Raw genomic sequence first — 14,166 nt, 5'->3', positions numbered from 1 at the left:
AACCCCATTTGAATTCCATGCGACCCCACGCAGGGTCGGGACCCCAAGGTTGGGAAAGCCTGGTCTAAATGAAGAAGTGTATCTCTCTTCATTACACACAGAGGGCGAGACGTGACTCGTCATCTCGTCTTTGTTTCAGTAGTTGGGTCGTCTGCTGTAGATCATGTTTACCTGGAGGTCCTCTCACTGACTTTCAAATGCTTTGCTGGCAGTGCCAAACGGTGTGCAGTGTTTTTATTCAGCCTTGCCGCCCACTCTCCCCCGTAATGACCTCGGGCCTCACTTTGGAGCATGAACCATTCCTTGTCAGCCTGAAGAGGGCAGTCACAGTCCCCTTTTCAAACTCAGACTTCTGTCAGTGATAAACTCACAGCCCAGACCGAAGCATGAAGCTAAAACAGAATACAAACATGAATTTAACTCTGCTGTCTTTAGACAACTTGAATAAAAGTCTCTCACTAACGGCACAGTGTGTAAACCCTCTGCTGGTTTCATAAAGTTTAGGGAACAAGCTCTACAGAGAATCCAAATAATCTTAATCTCACTTTACATTTAAAGAATCCTTAAAGCCAGGATGTCGAGGACATCTGATGAAACGTGTTCATTCATTAGGTTTTAAAATGACGAATCGATTACTGAGGACGTTCTCGTATTGCTGTGTCGGCCTGCAGCTGGTTTATTTATGTTCTTTGTAATTTATGTGTTCAGAGGGGGGTGGGGGGCTCTGCTGCTCCAACCCGCTGTTTATGGTCGTGTCGTAATCTGCAGAAATGCTTCATGAAAAAGGAAAAAATATGTCACATAAAAATGTAGAGACGGATCTGTTGTCTCTGACTCTCCCTGAGTAACAAGAACGCTGCAGCTGGTTAAAGGTTTCACTCTAATGGATCAGGGGATGAAGGGCCTTCTGTTAAAGAGGGTCAAGTCATATTTAAACTGGTTCCATTTGAAGAGCTCACAAGATTCAGATTCAGACGACTTGAATAATCGCAGGAGGACAATTCAGTGTCACAGCCTGCAGAGTCAAGACAATAATCAGGAAACAAACACAGCTCAGCCTGAATGATCTCAGGCCTGCTCTCTACGCCGTCGATTTACGAGCAGTCTGCTGAGTCTGGATTACGACCTTTGACCTTCCTGTAACGAGGACAATCTCCTGTGACCTCCTGTGTGAGCATAGTGTGTGAGGCCATGTCATTACAGAAGAGGATCAGGGCCAGGCATGAGGAAGATTATTTCCTCTTCTACATGAAGTTTAATCAAATCATAAGAACTTCCCTCTGATCACTTTGGGAAAAGTCGGCTTGTTAAATGACCCCTCATGTTCCCTCAAGAGGTGAAGAACTACGGTGGCTGGGAAGTGCAAACCAAACCCACAGAGTGCGAAGCCCTTTCACAAAGCTTGACACAAATTTTGGAGAACCGTTTTACATTTTAGAAAACCTAATGACAAAAGTGAAATACATCTATTGATGACAAAACACATTTACATTTTAGAAAACAAGTTGACAACATGCTTAACACTTTAACGAGCACTGAGACAAATGTACAGAATCTGTCCGGAGAGGGAATGTACCAAATGCTGTAAACACGTTCCACACTGAGAAATGAGTAATAGGCGAATCATGGCATCGAATTTCAAAAGGAATATGTGCTGTGTTGCCCTGTTATGTGTTTTTGTGCAGACACATTCTGCATGCTTGGGGAGGACACACACAGTGAGAGAGTAATGTTTGCGTGTGTAGGTAAGGGCCCAATGAAAGTTGTGTCCAGGGCCTGTGGTGTATTACAGAGTTTATGGTGACTGAATGATGTTTTCACCACTTTGACTAACCCACCTGAGTGTCCAGGGTCTCTGGAGTTTCTGAAGGACACGGACAAGACTGACGGATTAAGTGCACCTTCCAGACCCTCCATCTCACCTTTGTCCTCTAAACTTCCAGGATTTGGTTCATTCCCTTTCACGCAAGATTCTGACGTTTGTTAATTTGTTTGGGGACTGATACGCGCGTCCAGCTTCTTGCAAATGTGTCTCAAGCTTTGTAGAAAGTGTTCCACACATTGTAGGTTTGGTTTTGCACTTCCGAGCCGCCGTGAGGAACTTATCTGAGAGCGCGTATGGAACATCTGTGCAGCAGATAAACTCAAACCACCCTGCTGGTCCCACCTCCATCTTTATCTGAGTGTACAGGAGGACGTCTCACACCCAAGACCGGCCCCCACACCCAAACCAGGGAGAGGCCTGACCCTCATATCCCGCCTTGTAAAGAACACGTCTCATGTCATAAACGCCCTCCATAAAAAGCTGCAGAATGAGTAATAAGTGGATCTTTTTGTGCTTATTCTGCACTACATGACTCGGACCTTGTTTAGTTAATAATCAACCATCAGCTGCATGTTCAGTTTACAGCTGAATGTAACAGGGGAGTAGAGCCCCCCATGGAGACTTATTTTCTGCACACATCCAGGTTGTAGTCAAACTGTCAGGTATCGGAGACAAACGACTGCAAACTGCGAGCCGCTCCATCACAGTCCAGGTTTTAATTTGAGGCTGTGAATCTGACGTGCGTGTGACACCGCCAATAAAAAACACATCTCAGCTCTGCGTTTCCTGGAGTCGAGCTGAGCGTTTGAAAAAGAGTTTAATAAGTCAGATATCGTGACATCAGCTGACGTATCGGAGCATTAAATTCACACCCCGTGGAACCAATCGCTCATAAATCCACGAGCAGGGAGATTCGGAGATGAAGAGCGTTAGGTGTTTTACAAACTGTGAGATTAAGATGAACGCTTTTAGACGGATGAAGACGTTCAGAGACACAGCAGCTTATTGCTGTCTCTCTTTTTTTAACCCTTTCATACTGATCATATTCGATGCCTGCACAGTAGGGTGCCATAATTTGTTCTAGAGATCTATTAAGAATGTATTTTAGCCGACCTGACGTTAATGTATGGGGGATTCATCTTTACTAAATGTTTCACAGAGCAGAACGAGAGTAGTTTTCATGTTTGACACGAATTATTAGTTTTGTAAAAGGTCCCAATAAACTCTGAGATTAAGAAATGCACACAGAAAATAGATTTCACAGTTTGAAGATTCCCCAAAACAAGCTGCAAAATACTCAAATCTAAGCTTAAAATAAGGCCTGCGTTGGTAGTAGACCATGGACTTCAAATATTACTGGACGAAGCCCGAGTGACGTCCACACACTGTCCCCAGTACAGTGTGTATCGATCGAGACATGAGCTAATCAGACCTATTTGTTTTTTTGAACCAGGCTGTAAACATGTTAATCTCTGCTGTAAAAACAGGCTTTTAGAATGGGTGTGTATGTGACTTCCTGTGCTTCTGCAGCCAGCCTCTAGTGGACACTCGGGAAACTGCAGGATTTTACACTTCAGCATCGACTTCATTTTTTTAACATCAACTAGAAAAGAACAATACAAGCTCAAGACCATTTACCATCAACCGTTTATATTCTCCATCTGAATCACAATGTGGTATATCATCATCAAAACAAACAGCCAATAAGATCATAATTCATGTTCAACAACTTCCTGACTGACTATCAATGAGCAGTAATCAGGAGGGAAAGCTCTTAGTTAATGCTATAGACTAGCTACAGTCATGGTCATGTAAAATAAAGGCGGGCGTTTAGCCTGTGTGCTGCTAACTAGCATGCTAATAAGCAGCTAGTTAGTAGTAAAGATTGTGACCTTAATTTAAAGTGTTACCTCATTTCATGTTTGTGATTTATCCAGTTTATACAAAGGAGTATTAGGGCCACATTAAAGGCAGGGTTGGTAATTTGAGAAAAACTAGCATGATTTTGAAAGTAGCATTCCCTCAGTGCACCGTCTACACCCACCCCCTCCCCTCTGTGCGCCCTTAAAAGCCACGCCGCTCACAGACATGAACGAGCGCCCTAAGTAAACACTAAACTTAATAATACACGGGCTCGTGGACGCATGGGGTAGAGAACGAGCAGGGAGACAGGGAGGCGCCTGATTGGTTCATCAGATTGGTACATCGTGGCAGACATTGGTCTAAGTTCTTACAGGCTTACAACTGATACAGATGACAGATTTTCTTTGTTCCTTTTTCAGAGAACATGAGTTATTAATGTCTGTCAGGACCTAAAGACAACTTCAACTAATATCTGAAAAAGTGGATCTGGAGGAAATTACCCACCCTGCCTTTAAGGGGGGAAACAATCGGAGATTTCGAGATGAACGTCGAAAATTTACGAGAATAAGGACGGTATTTACGTCTATAGTTAAATCAGGAGAGCAGCCGCTGTCTGTACGACAATACGTTATACTTTAGTACATTTTCACTAATAAGGACTGCTTTAATCTCTAAATTTGGGGCGCTGGTGGCGCAGTAGTTGGAGGCTGTAGTCCTCCAAGCGGGCGGCCGAGGTTTGAATCCGACCTGTGGCTCCTTTCCCGCATGTCATTCCCCACTCTCTCCCTCTCCCTAAATTCCGACTCTATCCGCTCTCCAATAAAGGCAGAAAATGCCTTTATAAATCTCTAAATATCGGGGCTTTATGTCTGTAGATATCAAACTACACATACGTTTGACACATCAGCCTCACGTTGTCACAAGTATCAGGACCCTTAAAAGATACTGAAAGAAACCAGAGCTTTTCTGAAGAGAGAACCACTCTGACTTGGAGGAAATCGTCTCTTTTTGTGGCTTTGAGGGTTCTCCTTCCTTTCATCATTGGACAGCTTCTCTTCTGATACAACCTTTAAGAATAATCATTTCAACCATGGACCGATTTAAATCGATTTAAAAATATCAGATCGCAAATTTACGACTTTAATCTCAACATTTGAGGGAAAAGATTCTTTAAGGGGTCCCTGATACTTGTTCATTTCATTCTAACGCTGAATGACCTCCTGAAACAGAAACCTGTAGACACTGAAACGACCTGACGATGGAACTTTATGTTCAAATAATGAATAAAAGAAACTGATTAAAAAGTCTCCTCTGCTTCTAAATGAGTATCAACAAAAACTTTAATTTCTCTTCCAAGTCCAGCCCGGCATGATAAGGGTGTGGGGGTCCAGGTCAAGACCAGATAAGACCCCCCCCCACCACCCCCCTCCCTTTTAAACGCTGTCTGGTCAACCCAGATGTCATCACAGTATGCTAATGAGCCAGGGGGCCTTTAAGTGCCGGAGCCCGGCGTGCAGAGCAGATAGTCGTCTGTGAACAAGCAGTGGTGAAACATGAACATGAGATGGAACATGTGAGCGAGAGGCGAGACGACGCGGCGTGTAACGGTGAGTGTTCTGTGGTTGGTCCACCCTAAACTAAAGTTGTTTTTTTTAAATAATCTTTTCAAAGCAGCACCTTCCCTTTTTGATCAACGCTCTCGTTTGTCTCAAGTTGCTAATGAGTCGACCTCCCGTTTCCTCTCAGGTTAAAAGCACAGTCGGAGCTCGCTGTGTGGGCGCCGTGATGCATCTTGAGCCCTGGACAGGATATCATCTTATACTGTAAGTTCATTAAAGAGACACTACAGTATAGATGATGTACTATCCAGGGGGTCATTCGTCCTCAGCAACAGAGACGCGCTGACACCAACAACGCCGCACACACTTGCAGAGGGGGGCCGTCAAACCGTTACCATTACTGAGTTCCAGTAATGGTAAGGGTTATACGGCCCTCGCTCAAACTCATCGTGACCACGAGGATGACAAAGGTCGCTTCATGGGATACTCAGGAGCTTCTGGAGGACACGGTTTTAACAATGTACGTGTGGATGAATGTTGAATAAAGCTGATGGCGCCCAAACAAACGAGTGTGTCATTTATTGAGTGAACATGTGAAGTGTGTGTCCGGGTCTGACGGACGACTTTAACGTGCATCGTCTAGAATATTTGCAAGCAGCAGTTGGCTTGTCTAAGTGGTGATCTCTGCTGCGTAACCGGCTCGTCTAATCACTGAGAAGCAGCCGGCGCAGAGAGCTGGAGGGGCTGACGCAGCTTCTGTGAGACGAGTTCTTCCCCCCCCCCCCCCCCCCCCACTCCCCCCTCCCTCCCTCTGTCAAGCTCGCTTTAGGCCACGAGCTGGTTATTCATCAAGATGCCCTGGATAGAGTAACCACGGAGTTAACTCACAGGCAGCAGGAAGGAATCCAATCACCATTATCTGACCCATTTTAGCATCAGGTTAGTGCTCCATTCTGCCGTCCATTACGGAGACGACTCAGCCCTCGGGGGCAGAGCGCCGCTTTGTAAGAGCCAAAAAAGCAGAAGGAGGAGGCGGCGAGGGGGAGGGGGAGAAGAAAGCAGTGGAACAAAAAGTGATAGTAGCAGAGGATAGATGGCCACACTTCAAAGGCAGTGGCGAAGGCTAAAGTGATGTGGGAGTGGAGGGAACAGGGGCGGGGGGGGGGGGGCATCAGGGACATTTGAGTGAACATGACTGTGCAGGTTCCATCAGGCGCCAAACGCCCGCCAAGTAAAGAGCTCTGAGAGCCAAAGATAAACCATCGGCCTTTTCACAGCTCGCCAAACCTCCCCAGCCATGAACACACTGTCAAACTTGTCAAAACATGCGTTTGATGACGGTCTGTGTCATTTTGATGCCTAAAATACATCACTGCTCAAATAAACTCCAATTATTCATTTCATTCCTCAACCGGGTTTTTTATTGCTGTCATTTCTCGATTTGACTGATAAAGACGAGTTAAATCTCTCTCCACCACGACATCAACATGTCCTCTGTTGCCTCCTCACTTAAGGAGTCTTTGTAACGAGGTGTGAGTGTGCATGAAAGGAGGCTGCAGATAAAGTCAAAAAGTCAAAAAGAAGGAGGCGTTTCCAGGAAACATCTCGTCTGTGGAGGTCACTGCTCCTGCTTCGACTCTTCATGTCCGTCCTCCATCTCTCCACGTCTTCATCCCTTCAGAGGTTTATGCATTTCAAAGTCCTTCTTCCATCTTCTTCACTTCCTCAGCTTCACCGAGAGCTTCAGCTTCACTTCCCTGAGGAAGACGCGGCTCAGGTCCTCGCCCGCCTCTCGGGCCATCTGAGCCACCACCTGACCCCCTGCGCCGATCACCATCTTCTACAGAAAACACAAAACAGAGCGGGCGTCAGGAAGCACAGAGTGTGCAGGGTCAGACGGTTAAATTGAGTGTAAGAATCAGACACCAACATGCAGACTTTAAAGGTCACAAAACAAAGCAGACGTGAGAGCGGAGGATTTCTGTCCCAAATTTTTTTTAAACGTGTCGCTGACATCAAATTCAAATCAAGCGTTCAAAAATCCAAAAGCAAAGACACGTCTCAGTTTGAACATTTGATATGTCGTCTGTGCATTTGTCACTTAAATGTGGGGTTTGAATGTTTGCATATCATCATCCCAAATCTTCAGGGGATTGTGTTTCCCGCTCTTTGAGGATTAGTGTGAGGCTCTCTGCAATGAGCTCTCAAACTGAAAACATGACTCAACAATGACATCTAAGATTGATCGATAAGAATCTGAACATGAACGACAGAGCTCCTCATAAATTAGAGATTGGATTTCTTTGCCTGTTTCTGTGGTTTCGTCCTGAGCTGAAGGTAAAAGCTTCAGGAGGAGGATGTCGGTCTGCTCACAGGTCGTCGGCCTGAAGTGCTTCAGCTCCACAGATGGAGCTTCAAATATTCTCTGCCATCAAATATGCATGGTTCAGAAAAGCTGCTGAAATATTGACGAGGTGATGAAGACAAGGAAAGAGGGATCTGGAGGTACGAGGGAGCGGAAAGTACATGTGAGAAGTCGTGGGAGGGGCTACAGGTGTCTTAAAGAGAGGGAGAGACTTCACTCAGACCAGCAGTTACAATCCCTCATTCTGGTTTCAGTCCAGCAGCAGCACTTCTAAAGGCGGACTCACACGTCGGAGAAGAACGCAGAGAAGATAACAGGAAGTTTTTGGCATTGCGGGAGCTCCACACGCACACACACACACACACACACACACACACACACACACACACACACACACACACACACACACACACACACACACACACACACACACACACACACACACACACACACACACACACACACACACACACACACACACACACACACACACACACACACACACACACACACACACACACACACACACACACACACACACACACACACACACACACACACACACACACACACACACACACACACACACACACACACACACACACACACACACACACACACACACACACACACACACACACACACACACACACACACACACACACACACACAGAGCTCAGCTGATCCAGTCTCTCCTCTAATGCCTCTGAAGACGGTACAGGGGGGATCACTTCATCCCCCCTCTGCAACATTCAGCTCGAAGGTGGAACATCTCAGGGCGTAAATATTGCGACTTGAAACGGCGGTCTGAACAGGGCTAGAGACGTGCTGCAGGACCTGCTTCCCCCCTAAAGTTCCCTAGACCTTTTGAAAGTACTAACCACAATCAGGGTCTTTGTTAGGGGTAGATCAATTACCCCAGAACTAAATTTAGGGACTCTTGGTGTTCAAAACTTGGAAACCAAAAGTGAAAAAAATCAGATTTCCTTTTTTATGTTTCACTTCTTAAGATGTCTTTCAACACATCATCCTCTTAGTTACATACACTAAGACCTTTAATCATTCTTTCATTGGACAGAGGACTTTTCCCCTCACAGTGAAATGGAAGTATTACATCAGCAAAGTCACAGAAAGACAAAAACATTGAGAGTAGGTGTGAAAAAAACAAAATACAAACTGCCTAAAAATCCCAGATGCTCATATTTCATGCACAGTGAGTCCCTTTAGAAGACTCACGTCTCCAGAGCCAGAAGAGAGCAGAGAGCACTTCTTACCATGTGTGTTTCCTTCCTGACGTTCAGTTTCACAGAAATATCCAGGTTGCCATCTTCTCCATCCTGCCAGAGTTCAAAGGACTGAAAGAAAGCAGAGACATTCAAATTTAACAAAGTGGACGAGGAGCCGTCATGACTACATATCCCAGAATTCTTTGTCTATTGCGTACTTTGTCTATCTATCTACTTCATGATGAGGAGGGCTTGAATACTAAGGGCCATAATTCAATTCATGCATGGTGTAGAGAAGGGGTCTTCATCTGGTGGATCAGGACCAAGAACGTGTTCTTAGTTTGTCTTACACACAACACAAAGCTGGTGTGTTTCCTCCAGCCAATCACAGCGCAGTGGACACAGTTCAGTGATTGGACGCAATTCAAACCGGCAATATGAAGAAGATGAGAAAATATAATCACAGTGAGGTGAAACACCAAGCGGATAAAGCTTGTTCTAAAACGAGGGTGAACCTTGGGGAAGGGGGACGGTGCTTCATCGTGTGTGTGGAGTGACAGAGAGAATGAAAGACTTGAAATAAGCCGCAGTGTCAGTCAGAGCGGAGAGACGTGATGGGTGCACTCAGCTCGGCTGCCAGCTTATCATCACGTGTGATTGAGAGCAGCCTCGACGTTCTTAAGTCACCTGAGTCATTGAGTAGGGCACCTCCTGCGGCAGATACTCCAGAAGCTTCTCTCGGATGATGTTGGTGCAGAGCTGCTCGGGGCTCTGGTCAGTCAGGACCTCGCTGTGGTACGGCCACGAGCCCGGCTTCGCTGCAACCAGGAAGTAACTCTAGGACGGAGAGACATGTTATAATAAAGCTAGGGTTGAATAAGTTTTGAGGATGCTTTACTACGAGCATTAAATTCACCTTCAGCGTGTCCACGTCCTCTCTGTCCACCGACGACGTCATGAAGACGTCTTTGAAGTGAGGCCAGCCCCGCTGACCCCTCAGCACCTTCAGCTGCTCTTTGCTCAGCACGCCGCCGCCCTCGGGCTCTGACTTTTCCTCTTCCAGCGAGGACTCAGAGTCCCTCTGCAGCCTCTTCTCAGCCCACGGAGGCTTTATCACCGGCCTGACGCGCAATTTACGTCCGTTAACGATTCCACACGTCAGCTCTGCTGTGATATCCAGTAGCCGATCCTTGGTCTTAAGCAGGTCCACCTAAAACAACAAGAGGAGCAGCAGTGAACCCATCTATAAGACTCCTCAGCACAGGTGAACGTACCCTGCGAAATATATTTGTTGGAGCAAAAATTGCTCGTTATATTTTCTCTCCGTAAAAACCCAACACTGTGACCTTGTATTTTTGAGTGTAATACCGACTTTGACCACTGGGGGAAGTCTTGGCTTATGCTGAGCATAAGGTCAAAGCTTCGGGTCATTGGTGTCTCGTGTGTGTTTGGAGTATAGACTGTAAATAAGAATGTTTGAAGTCTGAGTGACGTCACCCGTCTGTTCCTGCAGGGGGCGCTGGAGTCCCATCGATGGCGGTCTCCATGCTGGAAATGCTGTCTCAGTCTAACTTTCAGTCAACCTAACGACAGGCTGAGAGCTGGAGCTGAGGCAGGTTTTAAGCATCCTGACAAACCGTTACACCGCGCCCACCTGTCAATCAGGTCAGCTACACGCCTTATTGTGAATAACTCTTATCCTTCATCAAATCAAAACTGATGAGTCATCAAAACATTCACCCCCCCGTACAGTGTGTGCTGATCGAGACATGATCTAATCAGACCTATTTGGTTTTTTGAACCAGGCTGTAAACATGTTAATCTCTGCTGTAAAAACAGGATTTTTTGAATGGGTGTGTATGTGACTTCCTGTGCTTCTGCAGCCAGCCTCTAGTGGACACTCGAGGAACTGCAGGATTTTGTGCACTTCAGCATCGGCTTCATTTTTCAACAGCGGCTTAAAGAGTCAAAGTTTTAGTTTGCTTTCTGCTGGACAGGAAAGTGCCAAACACCAGCGGTGCCGGTGCTAAATTACTGGCTTTTCCATTATATTCTATATAAGCTACTGTACAAAAACTCCTTTACCATAAATGTGTTAAAGTGTTAATTAGCTTTAAATTTGGAGCTAAAAAGACACGTTTTATTTGTTCAAATGATTCCTTCTGATAGAGTAACCATGTTGTAAAGTTACCTTATTGAGGACCAGGATCGCAGGGATGTCAGGGTGCTGAGCAAGACATCTGAGCACCTCGAAGTCCAGCTTGAGGCACATCCATCTGTCGGCCACGTCCACCATGACGACCACTGAGAGCAGACACAGTTTACACTCAAAACTCAAACAGAAACAAAAGCATGCAGGAAGAAATCTGCAGCTCGGGTAGGACTGATAAAAATCTCGGTATCATACCCAGATCGGCTTCTTTGACTGTCGTCCAGGGATCTACGAGCAGAGAGTTCTCTAACTGGTGTCTGTGGAGTCAGAGGGTCCAGTTATATGTTACGCTGTTTAATTAAAGCTGCAAGTATGACGACACACTTCTGAGAAAAACATGACAAAGGAAGGCACCTTTTGACTTTCGATGCAGTTGTGAGACCAGGAGTGTCGAGTAAAATCTAAGAAAAAGACAAACCACACATTCAGTGAGAATTTGAAAAGCTTTTAGAGAGGAGATTAAATTCACTCTAAAGCTCTTACTATCTGTGTGTCGTCCTCCGTCAGGACGCCGAGGGCTCGGGAGCGCGTGGTGTGGACTTTCTTGGACACTGCAAACACCTTAAAGACAAACAGAAACACTCGTTAGAAAGACCGAGCATCACCTCCTCTTCAGTGAGACAAACTTCACAGTGGAGGTTTTAAAGTGAGACAGTCGAGACGCTTACCTTCCTGCCAAGAATCTGATTGGACAGGGTGGACTTCCCCGCGTTCGGAGCTCCGATAATAGCCACTTTCAAAACCTTTGAGTTCTCCGGCTGATCCGGACCTCTCAGCAACAAAGAAAACTGCTCACCTGAAACAAAGATTAGATTGAGAATACAAATGTGATGTCATAGCGGAGACAAAAAGCAACCGGAGGAGGTTTTGGTTTCAGCATCAAGTTTCATGATGAGGAAGACACTAAAAATAAGAAATGACTTTCTGCAAACATCGCTTTACACATGTCGACGTACTCGAGTGGAAACATAAAGCGAACTGAAAACTGTGAAATAAAAAAACCGAGGTACATGCTGAACCGCAGGCTGGCCGTGTTGTTGCATCCCTGGCGTAAACAATAAGATGAATTCAGGATGAGAATTAGAAGCCAGGAGGACGGGCTCTCAACCTTCAGCGAGGTGATCTGGCACTACGACCACCCGACGTCTCTGACGCCCAGCCACCACCATCGGACTGTGTCGTCCCCTCAACCACCGCCGTCCTCATTCATGCACGTCCTGCTCCGACCTCCACCTCAGCGGCAAGCAAGTGTGGACGACAGGAACGCCAGGAATACAAAGGAGAAATCCTCCCTGCATCTGATCCCGTCTCCCATTTTTCTTAACTACGAGTAAAGGTCTTTAACCTGCTCTTTTGTAAAGCGCCTCGAGATAACACTTGTTATGAATCGGCGTTATTCACATAATAACTGATACATTTATTTAATAATAAACTCATTACTGCTGTCCGGTGGAACTGAGGCTGGTTGTCGATGGATGCTGCCGTCTTCTTCCACTGCTTTGCCTTTCATCAATCTGTTGAGAAGAACCTCTGAAGATATAAAACAAGCAGGAGTCAAGTTGAATCCCGTCCCTCTTCCTCGGACGCAGGCGGCATTTCCTGTAAAGACGACAAAGACAATATCTACGTCACTTCTCCGGCAGGGGAGACACAACTGCAATCTTCCCTCTCGCTGTCACTTCTGTCCTCCACTTCTCCTCACTGCCTCGACTAAGTGATGCTAAAAGGCTTCCTGCAGCTTTAGGCGTTACTATTTCATGGCCATCAGTCATGGAGAACGACAGCTTGAGGGGACGAGCTGAGTGCTTGTTTATTCTGTTCCTATTGTCTCACTTTCTCCTTTTCTTAAACTGTTTTGTATAGCTCCGCCCCCTTCCCCAATGCTCACCGTCATTTGTGAACCCCCTTCTCCACCTTTTCAAACAGTCCCCTGTGGTCTAAATGAAACATCTGTTCTGTGCTTTGGTCAAAATATAACATGAATCAAGCACCAGAGGAGGTTTGTGACCCTGTATAGACCAGCTTTGGTGTGTGTGTCTCTTTAAATGTAATGAGCCCCCCTGAGTTTTCCCCGTAGACATCACTCCTCTGTAGAGAGAATAAAAATGGAGGACCTGCGCAAAACTTTTGTTCTAGGCTGGGGGTGGAGTCCATGGGTGGAGATACCAGGAGAGGGGAGGGGATTTTTTTTTAACAGAATCCCACTGTGACATCACAAGGAGAGCACATTAGAAACAGAGCATTTGTCTCTGTGTTGTAAGACTTATGCAGACCACAAACAAAGGACTGGATGGGTTTATTTCACATGTTGTGGGTCAGTAGACACTCAGGTTACCCAAATATATGTTCAGAAACACTGTAGAAGTGGATTCTTCATAATATGTCCCCTTTAAACGGACACATCCTACATAACTTGTATTGAAAGCATCCTCACCAGCTCACTGACAGTCTGGTTTGGTAATCTCACTTTGCAGGAGAAAAACATCCTAAAACAAAGGATGATTGGTGTCAGCCTGCCAGGCTCCTGGACCCCACGGGTCACCCTGGTTACGGCCCTGATTAGACCTGTTTGTGGGCTATCCCCCAAACCACAATCTAGAATCTATTTTGCACAAACATTTTATTACCTTTAAACATTTAAATGTCATGTTTGTTAATTTCTCCTCCTGACGTCCCAACATTTTATTTCCCCCTACAATCTCAAAATGTCTCCTCACATATGTAAATAGAACCTCTAAGTTAATAAAAAATAAACATGCTTGTGATGATCTCACCTGCCGTTAGAATCCATGACGCACTTTCGTGTCGCGCGGAAACCACGGCTCGTGCTGAAAGGAGGGCGGAGCCTTTGAAGACTCGCGCGCACACTCTGAGAGCCATTTTTATATAAATATAAGTTCTATTAAAGTGTTTAATGTCCCAGAGGTGAGCCGCTGTTTACATTCACATTGCCTGCAGGGTGCCACCATGTTGGTTTGACCAAAGAGATGTCAGCTTCCGGTTCAAAGAGGGTTCTCGTAGAGATTTCTGTTTCTTTAGGCTGAAGCTACACCGCCCCCTAGCGACCAGTATGTGAACTACAGAAAATGTCTCTCATCCCACATGCTCCCTGAAAC

At 45.8% G+C, this 14,166-nt stretch overlaps 1 protein-coding gene and 1 long non-coding RNA gene across 2 annotated transcripts in view; one reads left to right on the top strand and one right to left on the bottom strand.

Moving 5' to 3' along the window:
• LOC132988689 (uncharacterized) overlaps nt 1-14,166 on the top strand; it is a 124,940-nt gene that overhangs the window by 53,833 nt on the left and 56,941 nt on the right. The gene's annotated exons all lie outside the window — the stretch shown is intronic.
• eral1 (Era-like 12S mitochondrial rRNA chaperone 1) lies at nt 3,459-14,035 on the bottom strand. Its single transcript, XM_061055856.1, has 11 exons — nt 13,825-14,035; nt 12,491-12,649; nt 11,719-11,846; nt 11,534-11,611; nt 11,405-11,451; nt 11,246-11,307; nt 11,030-11,142; nt 9,755-10,048; nt 9,526-9,675; nt 8,887-8,967; nt 3,459-7,087 (listed from the first exon to the last, which is right to left on the bottom strand). Exons 1-11 carry the CDS (start codon nt 13,928-13,930, stop codon nt 6,965-6,967), a joined length of 1,341 nt encoding a protein of 446 aa, XP_060911839.1. The 5' UTR covers nt 13,931-14,035; the 3' UTR covers nt 3,459-6,964.

The sequence above is a fragment of the Labrus mixtus genome, chromosome 14 (genome assembly GCF_963584025.1).
Source record: "Labrus mixtus chromosome 14, fLabMix1.1, whole genome shotgun sequence".
NCBI lineage: Eukaryota > Metazoa > Chordata > Actinopteri > Labriformes > Labridae > Labrus > Labrus mixtus.
The sequence above is the reverse complement of the archived record's forward strand: the minus strand, read 5'-3'. Positions and strand labels throughout refer to the sequence as shown.